Below are 22,112 nucleotides of genomic sequence, written 5' to 3'. Positions count from 1 at the left end.
ACAAGAGTCTTTATTTTCATTGGCTCAGTCCTGTGAATACTCTGCCAATGGAAATTCAACAGACACCTTCTGTGCCATATTTTTAAAATGTCTGCTACAAACTTTTCTACCCTGCCAGGCAATTAAGAACACATTCTTCTACAATGGTTAATTGATGTCTGTTTTTAACTTTGTTATGGTTTTTATTGTACAGTTTTATGTTTTATTGCTGTAACCCACTTCTATATATTTTTATAGCATAGCAGTGTATAAATATTTTTATTTTTTTAAAAAGAGTACCCCTGGTGGGATAAAATGGCAGATAGAAAGGCACATCTACCCACCCTCCAAATTTTGTAAAAGGAAAACTTATATATTATATTAGTGAACAAGCCACTTCCAGGGCTTCTGATTGAACTTTCAGTTCTCCACAGCCAGAAACCACATTTATGCTTAAATGAGCCTATTTTTATTGTCAATCAGCATCTCATTGTCAAAATACTAAAGTAGTTCAGAATTCAATTAATAACAGTAGGTATGTCAGATCCAAATCACAGACAAACTACATTACGCTACCCAAGACAACTCAGCAGGCTGGAATGATTTAAAATTAGATACGAATTTTCAGTATAAATATGCCAGTAACCTCTACATATGTAAGGAACGCAGGTTCCATGGAAGGGAACTAAGTCAAACACACTCAAAAACTCCTGTGGCTCACCACAGAGCACAGAAAAAAATCAAAGCAAATACACAATGGAAGGATCAAAGTAAATGCATATACAGTGGTACCTCGGGATGTGAACGGGATCCGTTCCGGAGCCCTGTTCACATCCTGAATAGAACGTAAGACGCAACCGTGCAGGTCGCGTTTTGCCGCTTCCATGCATGCGCGTGACGTCATTTTGAGCATCTGCGCATGCGCGAGGGGTGAAACCTGGAAGTAATGCACTCCGTTACTTCCAGGTTGTCATGGAGCGTAACTTGAAAACGCTCAACCTGAAGCACATTCAACCCGAGGTACGACTGTAGTCCTGTTCACATACTGTTTGTGTGCACACACTATACCGTTGTAACCAGTCTCAACAATCTTTGGAAACTTGAGTACTTTGAGAGGCAAGGGAACCTCTTTAGAAAACTCTTAACACCATCAAACTTACAGTTCCCATGAATCTCTGATCTGAAGGAAGTCATGACGGTCTTAGGGTAACCCGATTTAAATTTAATGCCACCTTGTTTAGAGTTCTGGACAAGCTAAGCAGGAATTATTCTATTTCAAGCTCCTTAAACAAGTCCAACATTATGTAGTAAAAGTTGCAAGTACAGGTGTCCAAATATTTCCCATGGTCCTAACTTAAATATGCCTATGAGAGAACACTACATTCAAGTCCAGATCTGTTTACACTTCCTGAAATCAAGCTACACGCACTTCCATGCTACATCCATCCTTGAAGAAACATTTGTTTTGTGTTATGCGCCTTCATTTAAAAGGAAAAAAAGTCATCCAAGAACTCTTTATTCTCTGCAGCTATATAAAACCAAAACAGAGAATACTATTAACTCTATGCATATCTAGGTTAAGCTACCAGCTATGAAGTAAAAGGAAGTGTGCTATTACATAAAGTTTATTGCCAACTTTACAAAGTTTTTCCTGGAATTCAGCCCTGCCCAAGAATAATCACAAAATCAAAGGGAGAAAATGAAGGAATATATTTTTAGGTTTGAAAAATGAAAATTCACTTCCAATTTGCTTGCAGCTACTCATGTATGGTGAGAACTGCCTCCATTCAAGGAGGCTAATGATGAAAAATGGGTTCTTCCCATAACCCCTTCAGAAGATCGAATCAGGATTTAATGTGACCATAACAGATTGAAGAGTTGGGCCCAAACTAACAAATGAAAGGCCTGGAAAAAACCCAGAAAAATTGGGGGGAAACCAGGTCCCCCCCCCCCGTTTTTTTCCAAAGCCGGTTTTTCCTGGGGGGGGGGAGTTTGATATACTTTGAATATGCCACATACTATTCCCCCTCCCCATTTTTCCTGGAAAAAAATGGCTTTGGGGGGAAAAAACCTGTCCCCCCACCCCCATTTTTCCGTTTTTTCCCCAGGTCTTCCAGCACCCCCACTTTGGAGCTCCCTGCCGCCTGATACCAGGCAGGTGTTCTCACTGTACTCTTTCCAGCAACTGCTCAAAACATTTTCGTTAGGGCCAGCCCATCTGAACACGTAGAAGCTGCATGCAATTTACTTCCTTTTAACCACTGCTGACTTTAATCATATTTGAATACAGTGGTACCACAGGTTACATACGCTTCAAATTACAAACACTTCGGGTTACAAGCTAACCCGGAAGTAGTACCTCGGGTTGAGAACTTTGCCCCAGGATGAGAATGGAAATTGTGCTCCGGCAGCACGGCAGCAGCGGGAGGCCCCATTAGCGAAAGCGCGCCTCAGGTTTAGAATGGTTTCAGGTTAAGAACGGACTTCCGGAACAAATTACGTTCGTAACCCGAGGTACCACTGCACTCTTAAATACCTGCCTTTAACTGTGTTTTATCAATCATTTTAATGTTCTGTTGTATATTTTTGTAAACTGTTTAGAAAGCTCTCTTACCATCATGCAGTTTATAATATATAATAACAAATTCAATTTTAAAAACACACACACTCCTTTTCCTTTCAAACAGAGTTTGGGCCTTAGTGCAACATGTTATTCAATAACTGAATGTTGGTTACTTCTGGGCCTGGCATGCAACAAATTTGCCTTACGATTAGCCCTGGCTGACCTCAAGTAGAGATGGGAAGGCCTGGAAAACCCCCGGAAAGAACAGGTTTTTCTCCATTAATTCCCAAAGCTGTTTTTTAGAAATCCATGAGAAAAATGACAAAGAGGAAGAGGAAGAAGAAATGGAAAATGATAGCAGTAGTTCAGAAAATGAGATAGAATAAACTGCATGTATATGTTGTGTCTTCTGTTTTTTGTTTTTTTTAAAGCACTACTCAAAGGTTAGACCTTCTATGGAGCTTAAATATTGAGATGGATCTTAACTTTATTTGCTATTGGTGCTAAGGTGCAAATCTGATTATTTTATATGTTGATGGTTTTTTGCTTTTTTGTTGCTTTTGAGGGAAAGGCAGGTGGTTACCTGTTTTATTGCAAGCATAATAATTTTATATACACTGCGTTTCATGCAATTTGTAAAACTACTCCACACTGAACTTTTTTTCAATTTTTCCAAAATTTCCATTTTTTCCAGGGAAAATTTTTTTTTTCTCTTGGCTTCAAAATTTATGGAAATTTTACATCTCTAGTCAGGAATAATAAGACAAATGCACAAATAAAGGATGGGGGATACCTAGTGCCCTGATCAAGTGACATCACAGTATCGCTCTATTCTGCCTTGGTCACACTACACCTGGAATACTGTGTCCAGTTCTGGACATCACCGTTTAATAAGCTGTTCAGTTTAATTAAACGTTCTGCCCAGCGCAGTTCCCTCATTGCGAGAAGCGAGGTTACAGGGAACCAGGCAGAGGGCCTTCTCAGTTGTGGCGCACGCCCTGTGGAATGCCCTCCCATCAGATGTCAAGGAAATAAGCAGCTATCCTATTTTTAAAAGACATCTGAAGGCAGCCCTGTTTAGGGAAGTTTTTAATATTTAATGCTGTATTGTTTTTAACACTTGATTGGGAGCCGCCCAGAGTGGCTGGGGAAACTCAGCCAGATGGGTGGGGGTATAAATAAATTTATTATTATTATTATTATTATTATTATTATTATTATTATTATGACAAGCTGGAGCATGTGCAGAGAAGGGCAACCAAGATGATCAAGGGTCTGGAGAACCAAGCCTTATGAGGAACCGTTGAGGGTGTTGTGTATGTTAAAATATTCTTTGCCAAAGTAACATTCTCTGTTTGAAAACCACAGTCTCAAAGTCACATATAGATAACTTAGTTACGTCTAACCACATGGCCAAATTCTAATACCTGCAGGACTTGGACAGTGAGCTTATGTATGTATTTATGTGTGTGGGTTTTTGTATGTAAATGTATATGTAAAGGTAAAGGTAAAGGACCCCTGGACAGTTAAGTGCAGTCAAATTTGACTATGGGGTGCAGTGCTCATCTCTGTGTTCAGGCCGAGAGAGCCGACATTTGTCCACAGACAGCTTTCCAGATCATGTGGCCATCAGAAGCAGTGACTTAACTGCTTCTGGCACAACAGGACACCGTGACAGAAGCCAGAGCACACGGAAATGCTGTTTACTTTCCCGCTGCAGGGGTACCTATTTATCTACTTGTAGTGGTGTGCTTTTGAACTGCTAGGTTTGCAGAAGCTGGGATAGAGCAATAGGAGCTTCCCCCGTCATGCTGATTTGAACCACCGACCTTCCAATCAGCAAGCCCAAGAGGCTCAGTGGTTTAGACCACAGTCCCTCTATGCATATGTGTGTGTGTGTGTGTACACACACACAAGCAGCAATGCAAGCAGAGAAGTCTCTGCCTAGAAGAGCTTATAATTTAACATTCTACACAGGGGAATAATTTGAGAAAAACGTCACGTATGGTAAGAATGTATATTTAGCTACTGCTGAGAAAACCCATACCTTCCTCTAAAACTAGGAACTGAGGTTTGAAGAGCTGTAGAGGGTGGTAGCAGCGTCTTATAACCAAGGGGGGAAGAAACATTATCTGTTGTTTCCATTTTTGTTCCCGCTGGTTTTAATCTTACCATGACATTTTAAGTTGTACTTTAAATTGGAGTTTTTTAAAGCATCTCTGTGGACCTTGGCTTAGGTCCAAGATACCTTAGGGACCAGCTTCTCCCATGCAGCCAACCTACTACCAAAGATGTGATGGAGAAACTCTTATCTAGGTCCCAAATATGGTGTACGTTCAGCTGCTGGGGCTGAGTGAAAGTGCCTTCTCCATGGCTGCATCTAAATTAACGAATTATTTCCATTGAGAGGCTTGTATGCACCCTGCCAAAAGCTTTTGCCATACAAGCTAGGCAGGCAAGACAAAGACCACAGATACTTAGCAGGCAAAAACCTTGTCAGAATTATTAAAAAGTCTTTTACCAACTGGTAATCATCCATCATGCAGCAACATGTTCCACAGCCTTGGTGCAGCCACTGATCATTTCAATTTCTAATCTTCTACCTACAACATTAGAAACTGAAATTATCAGCGGCTGCACCAAGGTTGTGGAACATGTTGCTGCATGTTGGATGAAGAACATACCATGAAAAAGTTGCAAGCTGTCACCTATTAAAGTCTCTGAAATGTTCTTAGATATTGGGAGTGGGAGAAGGGAAGAAGAGGACTGCACAAAACTTGGAAATTCAAGGTCTGCAACGAAGTTTAATCTTAATGATATTGGTAGAAAAGTTTCAAAGATCACCCTGTCCCAACATGAGCAAACCATGTAAAAAAACCAGAATCACAACAGAATCAGCTGAAGGATCACTGTGCCCCTTATCACAGAATTCACAGAAGAATTCAGCAACAACTACAAAAGTATTTGTTTCAACAGCTGAATGATTCCTCTGGGCCCCATCCAGGAAGGCAGATTCTCTTACAGTATATGCAGCACCAAGATCCTTTGTCACTTAAAACTCCCCATGCATAGCTACCAAATACATTCTGCGAGTATAGACCTATGCTTTAAACACAGAACTGTGAAAGGCAGCTTCCAAGATCCACATTTTAGCACAGAAGATCAACAAGCATTTAGCTTTTATTAGACTGTGGGTGAAGCAAGGTGAGATGGGTTGTATAATTCTATTCTTCATGGAAGCACTGCCATAATAAATCTGTGGAAAGCAAATTGTGGCAAGAACCATGGATGAAGCCAATAAATCTGATTTCAAGTCACTTGAACAGCATTCATTAAATAAAGGTATGTTTTGGGTATCAAAAAGTACTGAATAGTTTCTACAGTCACCACAAAGCTAAGTGTCTACAACAGGGGTGGAGAACACACCAGACGTCTTTACCCAGATCTCAGGAACCCTCCCCAGGCCACATCCCTCACCAGTTCTGCTTTGTGCCCCTTTCTACTGTTTTAATACGGTTGAAATGTGTACTTCAACTATGATATTACTTTGTTTGCCTGGACAGAAAGATGGTTTTTGTATGGCTGAAATTTAGCCTACTGAACAAAGGGTTTACCCTGTCTACTTTTATGTCTGGCCCAATGTTAGAAACTCATATATGAAAGCTATGAGCCACAATAATCCACCAACACTATACAAATCAATATGGCTAACCTGATCCAAAACACCCGCCCACCTCACTCACACACGAAAACAAAGATCACCACAGCCAATCACAAGCAAACAATCATACCCTAGGCCAGGGGTCTGCAAACCGCGGCTCCGGAGCCGCATGTGGCTCTTTTACACCTTTGCTGCGGCTCCGGGGCAGATACTAGCGAGGGGAGGAGGCGCATTGTGCGCCCCGACACTCCCCACTGTACTGGCTGTGATGTCGCATGGGTGTGGTGCGTGCGTTAGTCACGCACCGTCCCGATGTCACCTTTCCGCCCGCCCGCTACATTGTAAGGGGCATGTACGCTGGTCACTGCATTGAAAGGGGGCATGTACGCTGGTCACTGTTTTGAAGGGGAGTGAAGAACACACACACACAAAAAGGTAACTTGTTAATTTAACGTTTATTTCTATGAGGAGTAATTCTGAGGGGTCAAACAAAGAAATAACAAAAAAAGTGACAAAAAAGTTATTTTTATAATGACGAGTTTTGCGGCTCCCAGGGTTTTTTTTCTTCAGAAACGGGTCCAAGTGGCTCTTTTTGTCTTAAAGGTTGCAGACCCCTGCCCTAGGCCAACCCCAACCTCTCTCACCACCAAAGGAACACAAGTGAAGAACACAAGCAACGCTGACACCAAACTCTACATACATAAAGCATAATAGAAACATCGCCACCTGACCCCACCCCCATCCATCTTCCCTCCTTCCACCCCCCCTTTCTTTTTCCTTCCTTTTCCCCCCTTTCTTCTTTTCCCCCTAATGCCTCGACAAATGAAACGGATTTGTAAAAATGTTACATGGAAAAAACAAAACAAAACGAGGCATTACACTTACTTCTGTAAAACAAGAAAATCCTTAATAATTTTTTTTTTTTTTTTTTAAAGCTATGAGCCAAATGGCTCCTGGAACCTGGGTTACAGGCGCAAAAACAGAATGGCTAGTCGCCATTTCTGCCCCCCCCCCAAACTATGGTTTGGTATTACATCTCAAGGAGCCCATTGTGTCCCACTGTAATCTTTGAGATATAGGCAAAGCAAGGAAGTCTGAAATAGTCAAAACAGACTGAACATTAAACTAGAGAAAGCAAAAAGGTATAATTATATCATTAACAACTAATAACTCCAGACTCAAGACAACTTTGGTCCACTGTACCCAAATGTACACTAACTTGCAAACTTTCAAGCTTATGGATTACTAACTGCTCATCTCTTTAACATAAAACTTAAAACACAATCCTATATGTGTCTACTCAGAAGTTAATTCCACTAAAGTTCAATAAGACTGATTTCCAGGAAATTGGGTAGAGGGTTGCAGCCTTAACATGAAATCTAATGTCACAGGAACAGAGGATGTTACTTTATACCATATCAGACCAAGGGTCAATCTGCAATATTATGAATGCTGACTAGTTCATCTAATAGATTTCTCTACCTGGAAACACCACAGACTGAACCTAGTAGCATATGGTGGTGTGGGCCACCAGTGCTTGCTTACTTGACCTTCTGGCAGGTAGGCTATCTCTGTTTACTGTGGGGAAGAGTGGGAGGGGCAAAGCAGTTGAGAGGTTAGAACTGCCTAAATGTACTGGAAAGAGCATCTTATTTGGCTCTGCTGGTGTGCTTGTACATAGCCAAACTACCCGCTGCTTTGTCCCTCCCAGGAACCAGCAGCAACCCACCTGCAAGGTCAGGTAAGCCCCACTCCCCTGTCTGCTAGCGAATGAACTAGGAAACTTTTGTACGTGAGGCAGGTGCTCTATTACTGAGCTACATCCGTTCCTGACTTACAACTGAAACACTACCTAATATACTGGTTCAGTAAAAAATAGTTACCATATACAGTTAAAGTTGTATCTAAGCGATACTGGGTGGTTTATGAAGGAAGATTGAAAAATCCCACTCCCCCACCCCTCCCTCCCTCTCTCTCTCTCTCTCTCTCTCTCTCTCACACACACACACACACACACTATTCTTTTAAAACAAGACATGTAAAGAAGATGGATCTAACTATGACAAAACTGAAACACGACATTAAATGGTTAAAACAATTGGAAACACTAAAGTTCTGAAATTATGGATTTGTGAGCAAGTCAGAAATTATTGGGCAGTAATCAATTTTATAGTAGGTTAGAAACCAATTACCTTGCCAAAGTAACCAAAATCTAGAGCAAGATCTTCGAGCTGTGTCAGTTTCTAGCCACCTTCTAAGGAGCTCATGTGATTTTTTTTTAGATTAATTTATAGTGGCCAGCTCCTTGATGCATATGATGGAATTAGAGAAAAATGAAAGTAATTGGAGGGTTCATTGACCTTTTGAGATATGCTAGATTAGATGATAAAAGAGCGCAAAGGAATCAGAATCTTTTGATCCATAAAGAATGTAAAGAGATAAAACTGGTCAACAAAAGGGAACCCAAAGCAATAAAACCTACTGGTCCTACCAGAGCACCCTTGTTGTTTTAAAAAAACCACAGGTCCTTTTGATGGGTTTAGTGGCATTACACAAACACCCAACAGATTAGCAAATAACTAGCGGGAAATGCATCACACTCAAGCACATCCATCCACACGTATACAGTTCCAGAATACTAGCTGCATTCGTCTGTGACAACAAAATGACAAAAAGTACTTCCTTTATTTAAATTCATGCAAGCACCACGGACAGACAAGTATTACTTACAGGTATAAATCTTGACCCAGTTGTAATGTTCCCATTATTGAGTGCACATTATGGAATGCACAACTTCCATATTAGCACCCCCCCCCCCAAATTCCTGGTTCCTTAACTGGGAGTCTATCTAGCAACAGAGACCAAATAATGCTTAATGTTCAATAAGACTATCAAAACACTTTTTCATGATCAGAGGTGGTGCATGCAGCAGTGAGCTGGCCACATAAATCCTACCTTAGCATTAGTAAAAGTGTAACTATTTTATAATCTATTTCAGTGCTCACAACAAGACATGGCACTTAAAAAGTCCAAAACAAAGCACGACTTTACTTCCTCCACTAGGGAAAGTGAGTAAAAGAACAAGATGGGGTCAGTTGCTGCAAGATAAGGTGCTAGTAACTCTACTGAAACATTCTGGGGTTGGCCAGTGCTTGGTGCAAACAAGCTTAAGCGTGAATTTGGCAGGAGCAGCTCAGCAGCAGTTTAAGGCTGCTGACAGAGATGTTCCATGGCCAATAGCAACTCCTCAGATGTTTTTGCATGTTTCAAGCATGAAACAAAAGCATGCCACAAAGAAGTAACAGCTTCCTCTTCACATCCCAAACCTCTTCTCCCTTCAACAATGATAGTGAATGTTGAATGTGCAAGTGTATGTCTAGAACAGACACCATTAGATGTACTGATGGATAAGTGCTTAATACTTATTGTATTTGTTTAAAAATCAATTTTATTTATATACAGTGGACCCTTGGGTTACGTACCTCTCTGGATACATAAACTTTGGGTTGCAAAAGCGGCAAACCCGGAAGTATTTTTCTGGGTTTCACCACTTGTGCATGCACAGAAGCACTCTATCACGCTATGCAACCAGAAGCGGCGCCGCTGGTTACGGATTTTTCAGGGTACGCACGGACCTCTGGAACGAATTAAATCCCTATCCAGAGGGTCCACTGTGTGTATACAGAGCTCTACAGTCATCATGATGTAGGCAGAGCCTGTTGGAATTTATTTAATAAAATGTATATACCATACCTTTCTTATTTAATAACATGTATATATTTGACCAAACTGCGGGAGGCAGTAGAAGACAGGAGTGCCTGGTGTTCTCCGGTCCATGGGGTCACGAAGAGTCGGACACGACTAAATGACTAAACAACAACAATATACCACTTGGTAAAGTTTCTAAGTGGTTTAACAAGAATGAAAAGTGGTAAAAACGTAGAGTCACCTCCCAAGTGCTCCTGGACTGAAAGAACATCCCCACTGAGACTTTTCCCAAAATCGCCCTCAAAAATATATACGCTCCCCCCCCCCCTTGCCATGTCACTCTTGGACTTCTTGCAGATTTGCTCAATGGTCAGGCTGTTAGAGTACTAACAGCAATCCACTCGAGCAAAGGCAAGTCAGAACCTGGGATGCAGCAACTGCCCCAGTGTAACCCACCCTCCCCCACCCAGCATGCTTTTCACCACAGCCCTCTCTCACCTGCATGCCAGGCACCTGCATGGCGACGGGGGAGTGGGCCATGGTGATCTCAACCCTTCCTTCGGTCTCTCCTCCTTGCAGAGGCCTCTCCTCCTGCTGCCGGGTAACCACCGCCTCTGCTATTACTGCTTCAGCTGCAACGGAGCCTTTGGGTGGAGAGTAGGGGAAGGAAGCAGAGCATTAAAACACCTTCAGCTGCACCTTCGCCAGCTCTGCGGACCTCGACACACTCCTTTGCTGACCCCGCCACCATCCTCCAGCCCCTTCTCTGGCTCTCCCCCTAGACTACGGGTGCCAGGTGGAGGTGAAGTAATTCACCACAAACACACATACTCCGTTTTAAAGCCACCTCTCTCCCCTAGCTCGGCCACCCTTCCGCCCCAACCAATCCTCAGATTTCTTCCCTCTAGGTCCGCTCCCATACCTCACTCTTTCTTCTCAGCCGCCAGCTGCCTCTACTTTGGAGCCCCTGGTCTATCGCGGGGGGAGGAGGAGGAAGACGAGGAAAAGGGCACCCCCCCCCGCGCGCGCACTCACTCAGCTGTCAGATTTTCCACTCTGAGGCCTCTATTTTCCTGCCCCCCCCCCCCGCTCAGTCTCAGCCCCATCCTGCCCCCCGCCCCGCACCCTCCACGGAGCTTCCCCGCTTGTGCCCCGTCCCTTCCGCGGCCCACCTCGGCTCCTCTCCGCGCTCCTCGCGCTCTCGCCTTCCGGGCTAGCGGCGTGAAGGAGCCATCGGCCAGGCGGCGGCGGCGGCGGTCGCCCTGCGGCTGCTGCTCCTCGCGGCCTGCCCGGCTCCGTCGGCGGGTGCTGCTGCTGCTGCTCCTCCTCCGCCGGCGGCGGCGCAGCAGCCCATGACCCGCGCCCTCCGCGGGGAAGCAGCAGCGGCTCGGCGGCGGCGGCGGCGAAGGAGGTGGGCGCAAGAGGAGGAGGAGGCGGAGGCCCCGGCGGGCGCCAGGCGGAGTCGCCTCAGGAGGACGCCGCCGCGGCCATGTTGGCGGGGACGGGGGAGAGGAGGAGGAGGCGGCGGCGGCGGCCGAGGCAGCGACCGGAGAGGCCGAGGCAGCTGCCTCCGCGGGGCCCGAACCCTCGCGCTCTCCCGCAGCTCCCTCTCTCCCTCGCTGGCGGCGGCGGACTCCTGCTTCCCAGTCGGCCCAGCGAGGCAGCGGCAGAGACTGATCCGCGGCCTCCTTCTCCGCAGCGTCACCATCCGCCCGCCTACGGGGAGGGGACACTCGCGGGGGAGGGAGGAAATTGGGCCGGGGGGAGGGGATCGCGAGGTGGGGGGACACGGGGTGCCCCAAGTGCGTTTGGGGCGCGTGCGAGTCCTGGCTGAGAATGGTGAGGGACGGGGGGGGGGGGTAGGAGGGTGTCCGAAATGGGGGCGGGGAGGCAAGGGGGCTGTGAGGCGAAGGGTGAGGGAAGCGGGTGGGTGGGGAGCGCTGAGGGGGAAATAATGGGATGCTCTGGTGGGGGCCGAGGAGGGTGTGAGGAGGATTGTGAGGGTGCCCATAATGGGGGCACCTTGGCGCGGGTGGGGGGCGCTGAAGATGGATGTGAGGATTATGAGGGACACGTAGGACTGGGGGGAGGGGCAGCTGAGGGGGAAATGGGGATCCCTAGGTGTGGGGTGTCCTGGTGATGCTGGGGGGGTCGCTGTGGTGGATCGGAGAGCGAAAGGGGCTCAGGTAAACTGGGGTGGGGGGAATTGTGAGGGGCAAAGTAACTGAGGGGAAATGGCAACTTGGGCTGAGGGGGGGGATGCAGTGGGGGGTCAGGTAAGAGAGAATATTGTGGGGGGGGTTAATGGAGGCCTAATTGCAAAGGCACTGGGGAAATCGAGGAAGTTCAGGGGTGGGGGTAAGCAGTGTTCCAAAGGAAAGTGGGGTGCAGAGGCGTGGGTGAATTGGGGTGCTGAGAAGGACCGGGGCGCAGGGCATGGGAGCTCAAAACAACAAGTTTTAGTGGGCTAAAAGAGAAGCCATGGAGGATGTTGGGGGAGTCGTAGGGTGAACTTCAGGGAAAGTAGGGGAGAGGGAATCTGTGGCCTTTAAGATGTTGGACTCCAGTTCCCATCATCCCCAGTCACAAGAGGCCATAGTCTGGGATGATGGAAGTTGTAGTACAGCTGGAAGGCACCTTGAATGGTACTGAAAGGGAGCACACATCTTCCAATTTTTTTTTAATTGGTACCCACAGTGATTTACATGTGCAAAGGATGATTGCATCATTTATTTATTTATTTATTGCATTAAAAGTTGTTTCTGTTATATATTCCACGTTGCTCAGGTGGGATACAGGCCTTCCATTCTCACAACAGCTCTGTGTCATAGATTAGACCAGGGGTTGCCAACCTGCTGGGCATGAAAGCTTCTGTTGGCGCTCCAGACTCTGAGCTTTCATTTAAAATACAATTAAGCCCTCTTAGAAAGAAAGTTAGGAAGCAAAATTTACAGGTGACTTCCAAGTGATTTCTGTGAGATGAGAGTGATATGGCTCCCTTCTATGTTTTTTTACTTGTACTGAAGAATGCTCTATTATTATATAGCAACAGCATCGGTGTGCATATGCAATCTCCATAATTAGGAGCAGCAAGGTATAGCTGACTTCCCATGGTAAGCAAAGGGTTGTCAGAGGTAGTTGTCTCTGTGATTTTGTGTAATGTCACATACTCCACAGCAGCCATTTTGTGTTATGCCATACCCCCTTTGTGGTAGTAATTTTGTGACTGGCGCCTCAGCACTCTCTCAAAATTTGAAATGTTCCCAGTAGTCCAAAAAGCTTAGTGACCCCTGGTTAGACAGAGAAGCTGGTTACAGTCACATTGGGCTTTATGGCTGAGTGAGGATTTAAACTGCGGTGTGCAAGAGACTTAAATAAGAACAGGAAAATCGACAATGGTTAAAAAAAAAACACTTGCCCTTTCCACTTTTGTTTCTGCCTAGAAGTAGGGCTGTTGTGGCCCTTGAATACAAGAACATAAATTCCCAATTCCAACCCTTACTCCACCTTTCCTTTCTGATTAATGCTAAATATTGATGGTGCAACATGTTTACTTAGGAATCACTCCCAAATAAGTATGCACAGAATTGTTGCCCAAGCCTAAAAAACCTGACATAATCTGAGAGGATGCATGAAAATTTGCTTCCTTTCCTTTTTTGCCTGACAAAAAAACATTCTGAATAACTCAAAAGGCTCATATATTATTTCACCAATGTAAATTAAGCAAATAAGACATCTTTTAAAAAGTAAAAAAGAGCCCTGCTGGATCAAACCAAGGCAGGTCCATTGTCTTGCTTTCCTGGGTCATAAACCAGATGCCTCTTAGGTTTAAGCAGCATACACACAATATAATCTACATTCAATGCGCACTGAGATTTATCTCCCCCCCCCCCCTAATCCACACACAATCTGGACCTTTTGCACATTTTATGCCCCTGAAAAGCCCTTCTTCACAAACTAGTTTCATTTCGAAAATAAAAGCTCAATGCAGATTGATTCTGCAATTCAGGTAGGTAGCCGTATTGGTCTGACGCAGTAGAAATATATATATATATATTGTCCATTAGCACCTTAAGAGACCAACTAAGTTTGTTCTTGCTATGAGCTTTTGTGTGCATGCACACTTCTTCAGATACCAATCTTCTTCACATCTGAAGAAGTGTTCATGCACACGAAAGCTCATACCAATAACAAACTTAGTTGGTCCCTAAGGTGCTACTAGACAATTTTTAATTTTTTAATATATATATTTCTATTGATTCTGCAATGCATTTGAAAATGGACAGAGGTGGTCCCAGTATACGTTGCCCAATGTTGTCGTATGGAAGCATGTACCAAGATCGTAATTGCCACTTCTTCACATGTGCAAAGAAGAAAGGGGGAGGGTTTTCAAATGCGTATCAAGTAACCACACACATCTTTGTGGACAGCACAATCTATAATGGAAAGAAGCACATTGTGGACAAGTGTGCACTCAAACTACTAGTTTTTGCTTTAAATGGATAAATATGTACACAGACTTAGGGGGACCATTGTTTGGATGAAGCTTGCAACCTTTTTTCTGTAGCAGTTCCTCAGCAACTGGTGCTCAGTGGCATACTGCCTATGAACCAGGAGTGTACCACAAAATTAATCTGGATATCTTTTAAGAGGGCAGTAAAAAATGCAACTAACGCCTGAATTCTATCAGCAACTCATGGCTTAAACCAATACTGTTTACATATCTCAGAATTATATCAGTTAAGCCTATGCACTACCACACAGGATTTTTCCAAGTTCTCAAAGGTATTAAAACTTTCAATTTACTTTGCTCCCTTGCCATCCTGTAATAACAAATTTGTTTGCAGTCTGACTGAACTAAATGCATAATATCCCTTAGTCATCTGACAAACTGTCCTTATTTCTCTCTCCCAGGTAGACCATTTTGTGATAAATGGTTTTGAGGGCTCATACTATATGCAATATTTACACATTTTTAAAATAATGAAACCATTGAAAAGTAGGTGTTTCTAAAATAAAACCCAGTCTTAATTGCATTCTGCAACATTTCAGGAAATTCAAAAGTACCTATTCATTGGATTTCTGAATGTCCATTGAACAGTCCTTGACCGCTTTGAACCCAGCAATCTTCAGCTGATCCAGACCCAGAACCCACCTCGGACACCCAACCTACAACGTAGAACTTTCACTTTCAATTAGTACTAATAACACACATTGCTAATCCTAAAATGGCAGTTAAGAGGAATGCTGTATACATAGCGTTACCTTGGTACTACTATTACCAGGGATATTTTGCCCCTTATGTCACCTTTCCTGTGTATATAACGGGATACATAATCAAAGGAACGGGGGAGGACAGGCAAAGCCCGCCTTGGAAAGAAGTCTCTGTGCCACAAATTATTTTTGTCCAGTAGAAGTGTTGCCTATCTAACCCTCTTTCTGGTGCTGCAGCGCCAGCAGCACAGGCAGCTAGCTTCCTTGGTGAGTTTTCTGTTGGCCTCCTTGTAGCTTCAGGTTAAAAGCAGCTTAAATATCCATTTTGGTTAAGCAGGAATCAGCCAAAGTGTAATGTGTATTTGGAATGTTGTGTTTATTACTTTTTTTTGGTAAATTTTAAATTATTATTTCATTTTATAATGTATATCAAACAAAGAACAATAATAATAGACAAAAATTAAAAGAACAACCAAAACTATAAAATAGGCACATAGAATTAGTAGTTGCACGTCTTAGAAATAACAAGTCTTTATTGCTATTGTCAATGCAATAGCAAGTTGTGAGAACATAAGAGCCCTACTGCATCAGGCCAAGTTTTTGATTTTTGAACAGATGTAGGCCATCACAGTCCAGTGTAAAAGAATAATTATAAATATTTCAATGAACAAACAAATAAATATAGAACAATGCTTTGAATTTGCACATCAGCTGCTAATGCAGTATCTTGGTCCTCATGATGGATATGGCATTACAATATAAAGTTTGTATTTCTATTCTCACTTTGAAAAACTGCATTTTAAATTATAGAGTTGTGTCCTCCACTTTTCTACCAAATTTAATTCTGATATCTGATATTAGAGGGTGTTACTGCATTGTGAACAGACACACAAATAGAATGTGCTATAGACAAATTAAAGGCCACTTGCTCAGTAATGTTATTTGGGGATGAAATAGGAGAATCAGGAAATATTGATCTAGCCTATTCTGATCCCACCATAATCCCACACTATTAATTAGTTGGGAGTATGCTATCCTGGAACCTTAATTGTGGACCAAGGACAGAAATTTTCATCTTTCAGCCTTGGAAGGAAGTGACCATGTCCTCTTGGGGTTCATTATGCAGAGGAAAGGGAAAGCCGAGTGTAAGCAGATGTATACTCTGGAATTTAGGAAAGCTGATTTCAAAAAGCTTAAGGAAATGCTGGGTGTGATCCCATGGTCAAAAATACTCAAAGAGAAGGGAGTTCACAATGGATGGGAGTTTCTGAAAGGTGATATATTGAATGCAGAATTGCAAACAATTACAACAAGAAAGAAAGGTTGGAGGTATCTAAAGAAACCGGTATAGCAATATAATTAGTTTTTAGATGACCTGAGATTTAAAAGGGGATTTTATAATTAGAAGAAGTGGCAAATCATGAAGGAAGCATATAAATGAGTATCCAAATCTTGCAGGGATAAGATCAGGCAGGCTAAAATTCAGAATGAGCTCAGGCTTGCAAGGGGTGAAAAATAATAAAATGTGAAGCAAGAAGAAGAAGAAGCAATTAGGTCAGGCTTCCTCAACCTCGGCCCTCCAGATGCTTTTGGCCTACAACTCCCATGATCCCTAACTAGCAGGACCAGTGGTCAAGGATTGAGGGAATTGTAGTCTCAAAACATCTGGAGGGCCAAGGCTGAGGAAGCCTGAATTAGGTCCGCTGTGTTGAGAAGCTGGAGAAATGCTGAGTAATGACAGAGAGAAGGCAGAAGAACTGAATACCTGCTTTGCCTCTGTCTTCACCTGAAATGAAAACAGTCCCCAACTTGGTGATAATACAATAAATGATGCAGGCAGGGAGCTGCAGCCCAAGATAGGAAAATAGGTGGTAAGGGAACACCCAGCTACTTTAAATGAATTTAAACCTCTAGGAACTGATTAACTATATGCAAGGGTACTAAAAGAACTTGTAGATGTAATCTCAGAGCCCCTGCAAATAATCACTGAGAATTCTTAGAAAACAGATAAGGTCTCTGTGGACTGAAGACGGGCAAATGTTGTCCCCATCTTTAAAAATCGGGGGTGGGGAGAAGACCCTGGCAACTACTTGGTGTTGATACTAAGAAAAGGTTTTGAACACATAATGAAATGGTGCATCACGGCTTAGAAAAGGATACTGTGATTTCTAAGATTATGAATTTCTCAAAAGAAGTCATGCCAAGCCAATTCATTTCTCTCTCTCCCTCTAGCATTACAAGCTTCCTGGACCAGGGGAATACTATGGATGTAATGTTTGTTGATTTCACTAAGACTTTCAACAAAGTCCCCTATTTTCCCTTGGAGAAGCTGATAAAATGGAGGCAGTGGAAGACAGGAGTGCCTGGCGTGCTCTGGTCCATGGGGTCACAAAGAGTTGGACACGACTAAACAACAACAATACATTGTTACTTTTAGGTGAATTTGTAGATGGTTGACTGACCAAGCCAAAAAGTGTTCACCAGAGGTTCTGCATCATCCTGGAAAAAAGTGACAAATGGATGCTCATCAAATTTGCGGGTGACACCAAACTGGGTGGGGTAGCTAATACCTCAGAAGATAGGATCAAGATTCAAGATAACCTTAACAGACTGGAGAACTGGGACCAAACTAACATAATGAATTTCAATAGGGACAAATGTAAGGTTCTAAACTTAGGCAGGAATAATCCATTTGCACAAATACAGAGTGGAGTACAGCTGACTTGCCTTGTGAAAAGGATCTAGGGGTCTTTGTAGAGCACAAATGTAACATGAGTCAACAGTGTGATGCAGCAGCAAGAAAAAGTTAATGGGTTTCTAGGTTGCATCAATAGAAGTCTAGTCCAGATCCAGTAATGGTCCTGCTCTATTCTGCCTTGGTCAGTCCACACCTGCAATACTGTGTCCCGTTCTGGGCACCACAGTTTAAGAAGGATCTCGTCAAGCTAGAACATACACAGAGAAGGGCAACCAAGATGATCAAGGGTCTGGAAACCAAGCCTTATGAGGAACAGTTGAGGGATTATTTAGCTGTGATTCCTGCATTGCAGGGGATTGAACTAGATGACCCTTGAGGTCCTTTCCAACTTTACAATTCTATGATCTGTCAAAGATCGCTCAAGTCCAAGAACTGATCACAGAAAGTTAGACTAGATTATCATTGAATGCTTCTTGAAACTGTTCAGTTGTGGCAGACCTAACACTAATTGCTTCTGAGTATCGGTGATAAAGAGGGTGGATTTAACTACAGAATTATGATTCACCATGGTGACTAACAATCCAGAAGCCTGACCAGGAAATCAAGTCATAATTTTCACCTGCCTTTAAAGACGTATTTACAGTAATAAATTATGTGCAAATTGTCTCCAAACCTTTCTTAAATGATCCAGCAGTCAGACAATGGAACTTACTACAAAAGGGTCTGAATGTGGATAAAATTTTGGCATAAATGCAATATATTAATAGTAGATTCCAAGTCTGTTCACAGCCCCTACAGCCTGAGACTACTTTGTGCAAGCATGATTTAGACATGAAATATTTACACACCAACTCCAAACAGAACCAACTGATAAACATTTAATTTTTGTTAGGTGACTTTAAAAATATGCTTCACAAATTGAAACCTCAGTTCAAATTATTCATTGCCAGGAGGCTTGTACCGCAGCGGGTTTAAATAAGTTGTTTCAGGATCTATATAATATATTTTACTGGGTCACTTAGCACTGAAGACCATATGAAGCTTTTTTATTTCATGAAGTTCTTTGCAACTTAGAAGCTTGCCACTTTTACCAAAATAATTGTTTCAATAAAAATTGAGACATATAATTTTAACTATATTAAGTTTGATAACTGAGGCCAGGAGAACAGCTATACACAAAACAGATACAGTTTTTGTATAATGGGAAATTACAAGGGAGTAGTGGGTTTCCCCCCCAAATACCTATTTAAAAACTCAATGTGAAAAAAATATTGATGGAATTCTCACCCCTGTTCACAGATGGTGACACCAAACTACAAAAGTGACTTGAATGTTGATATTTTACCTCTAGAAACACCTGCTCCAATCCTGCCCAAATGAAAGCTCATTATATTTATTGTATAAACAAGGAGATAAATGCCTACTTGAGAACTGGTGAGTCAAAATGAACTCCAACAAATCAGCTCTTCTTCCAACATCGTAATATAGGTTGCCTTTTCTTCCCTCATCTGAAACTAGGAGGTGGCTGAGCTAGTATTTGAATTTGAACGACAGAAGTATGCCCTGAACATGCGTATCAGATTTTATTTCAGTGCCACATGATAGCCAGCAGAATGTGCAACTGGTCCACAGCTCTCTTGAATACAATTAAGTTTTCAGTGAACCAAAATCTAGGTTTTCAAAAGTTTCCAGTGTTACGGAAATGACAGGGGTGGGGCATATCTTTAAAGTTGTTACAATGTTACAAATATTATGTCAATGTATCTTTTCAACTTGACAGCTCAGGAAAGATACCTAGTTTTATAAATTCATATAAAATCAGTAGTTTGACCAATTCTCTTCATTCCAACGCCATTTTGGCGTTAGAGGAAAGGACTCCTTTACCTTTCTCTCCTGCCATAATCCCTCAAGCGTGAGGGCACATACACAACACCCCACCCAAAGGTGGCAATCACTGAACTGATAACTGACCATAAAATCGCAAGAGCTCATCCCCGGACTTGCCCCAGGACAAGAATATGTAAAGAGTTCTACTGCTCTTTGGTAATAGGTACTTGAGAGGTGTTAAGAGACATGTCTGGGCATGTTTGCCAAGGCTGAACTAGTGTAGTCCCTGTCTACCCCTCCCTTTTTGTGACATGTCAGTGATGTAATGATGATGTATCAGTGATGCTGTACAAACTATTCTGGGATATTGTGGGAAGTTTTAAAAGTTAATATTACCCCATGCTCGGGGTTCTTACTCCTGTGGGGACCTGTTGCGCAACTATAAAGTTAATGGTCTACTGACCGCTGTTTTGCTCCAAATTACTTGGCTGGAACTTCCTTCTTTTACTGACTGCATGGACCCTCAGGGGACTTCCACCCCGACGAGCTGTGCTGTTGAGTAGTCTCTCACCCCGGAATTTTTCCTTATCACCAGATACTTTGAAGTTGAAGACCAAAGTCATTGATTAGCATGACCAGATACAAGGGAGGACATGCTCATGTATCTTTCATAAAAGGTAAAGGGACCCCTGACCATTAGGTCCAGTCGTGACCGACTCTGGAGTTGCAGCGCTCATCTCACTTTATTGGCCGAGGGAGCCGGCATACAGCTTCCAGGTCATGTGGCTTTCATAGTAAAGCATTAAAAGGAATTTGAGCAAGTGAATGGATGCCAAAAGCTACAGGTCTGGAATTTCCTTCCTTTACACACCTGGTTAAGCCCAGGAGCAAAGTCCTCTTAAACTTCCCCTCCCAGGTGTGATTCTTATTGACCATAAATCAACAGTATTAAAACTTCTTATTTGCCATGGTGGCAATGGTGGGTCCTGCCTCTTGGGCCTTAGCCATGCTTCGTAGCCTTAAAAAGCAACATTAACACATGATTGCAGCCCGAGAAGGAATAAAAGCTGTTGCCATTGAAAAAAAACATTTGCTCTATGCTCTGTCTCTCAGCAACAGCTTTTGTAGCCAAAAAGCAAAAACCCAAAACCAAGGGCTGAACTTCAAGGAGCTGCTTGGCAAACCCAAGGCAGTGGTACGTGGTGCAAACAGTGACAAAGCAGCTTTTCTGCACTGGGCAAGTTTGCAGCCGGATGGCCAAGAAGGAAAAACTGGCCAAGCAACAGATGTAAAGTTACTAAGCACAAGTATGAGGAAGGAAATCATATTATATTTAGGTCTGTCATTGATTTGCAGGCGGGATTCAACTACATTCATTAAGTGGATTGGGTGCTCTTATACAACAAACTCTACAAGAAGGAAAATAAACAAACTGGACTTTTTTTTGAAGGAAAGTTATACAAAAAAATGCACAGGGAAGTGGTGGGATTACAGTTGCAGCATCATATAACTCCCAGCCAAAAATAAATTGGGACACTCTGAACAACAAGCAACACGCCAGCTAATAATATACTGACAATATTTTTATAACACTATACTGTTTCAAAATTCATAAACAGAAGACATATAATATGTGCATGGAGTCACGAACTAATAAGAATCAAATAAATGTTCCATGAACAGGAATGGTAGGAGTGGTAAGTTGCTGTCAAAGATCACTGAAATGGAGGCAAAATGCCTTTCCACAGTCAATATCCTACAAACGTGAGATGCTGGGTGATGCAAACATCGCAATAGGGTGCTCCAAGCACGGCAGCAGGCTACAGTTCTTCCAGGATAATGAACTGTTTCAATGATAAATCTTCACCAGCAAATTAATAGTCCCCAAAGCACATCAAATGGCCATGGATCAGCTATCACTAAAAAATGTAGTAAGCTGATGGTGTAAAAATAAATTGGAATCAATATTCAATAAACAACTGCTGTCATGTGACCTCTCTGCAAACCAATTGCAGTGAATGCTTAACATGCAGGTCATCTAGAAGTGACCCTTGTGCAAGGCTGGGCAGCCTCAGGCTCTGGGACCAATGCAGCTTCACCAGGCCTTTTTACCTGGCCACACAGCCTCAAAGGCTGTGCACCCCAAGTGGTTTTTTGCTGGGGTGCAACGTCCTTCAACTCCGATGACTCTTGCTTACCTGGCTGGAAGATATACAGGGGTGTGCAACTGTGTATAGAAACTACTATATTGCATAAATGTAAACTTTATATTCAAGCTCTGAAAAAGTTTGTGTCTGGCCCTGCCCACCACTGGCGCATGGTTCCCAGAAGGTTGCCCCAAAGGGAATTCATGTATTGGGGCTGAACAGGTTCTTCATCCCTGCCTTAGTGGAATGTATTGCTGGGTGAATGTCTGTGGGAAACACTGTGTGTGCATGTGCCTCCCCAGTACATTGTGCGAA

The 22,112-nt window shown here is 43.0% G+C and overlaps 2 protein-coding genes across 3 annotated transcripts in view; one reads left to right on the top strand and one right to left on the bottom strand.

Annotated features, from left to right (window-relative positions):
* The window catches only part of STK26 (serine/threonine kinase 26), a gene marked incomplete at its 3' end in the record, with an annotated part of 44,260 nt that extends 32,519 nt beyond the window's left edge, over nucleotides 1-11,741 (bottom strand). The window contains exons 1-2 of one of the 2 annotated variants that reach the window (XM_083422661.1): nucleotides 11,084-11,741; nucleotides 10,410-10,555 (exon numbers count right to left, since the gene is read on the bottom strand). In XM_083422661.1, coding sequence (XP_083278787.1) covers nucleotides 10,410-10,451 — 42 coding nt within the window. In that variant the 5' untranslated portion in view covers nucleotides 10,452-10,555; nucleotides 11,084-11,741. The remainder of the gene's footprint in view (nucleotides 1-10,409; nucleotides 10,556-11,083) is intronic. The other variant, XM_083422662.1, reaches the window with a different exon arrangement.
* LOC310668917 (uncharacterized protein) lies at nucleotides 10,450-20,130 on the top strand (the record flags this gene model as incomplete). The annotated part of the gene is made up of 3 exons (XM_083422239.1): nucleotides 10,450-10,512; nucleotides 11,129-11,750; nucleotides 17,358-20,130. The coding sequence occupies 3 exons, from the start codon at nucleotides 10,450-10,452 to the stop codon at nucleotides 17,396-17,398; spliced, it is 726 nt and encodes a 241-aa protein (XP_083278365.1). The 3' UTR covers nucleotides 17,399-20,130.
* Between the last annotated feature and the right edge of the window lie 1,982 nt (nucleotides 20,131-22,112).

Source organism: Podarcis tiliguerta (genome assembly GCF_965153285.1).
Source record: "Podarcis tiliguerta genome assembly, chromosome: Z".
Taxonomy (NCBI): Eukaryota; Metazoa; Chordata; class Lepidosauria; order Squamata; family Lacertidae; genus Podarcis; species Podarcis tiliguerta.
This window is presented reverse-complemented; position numbering and strand designations above follow the sequence as displayed.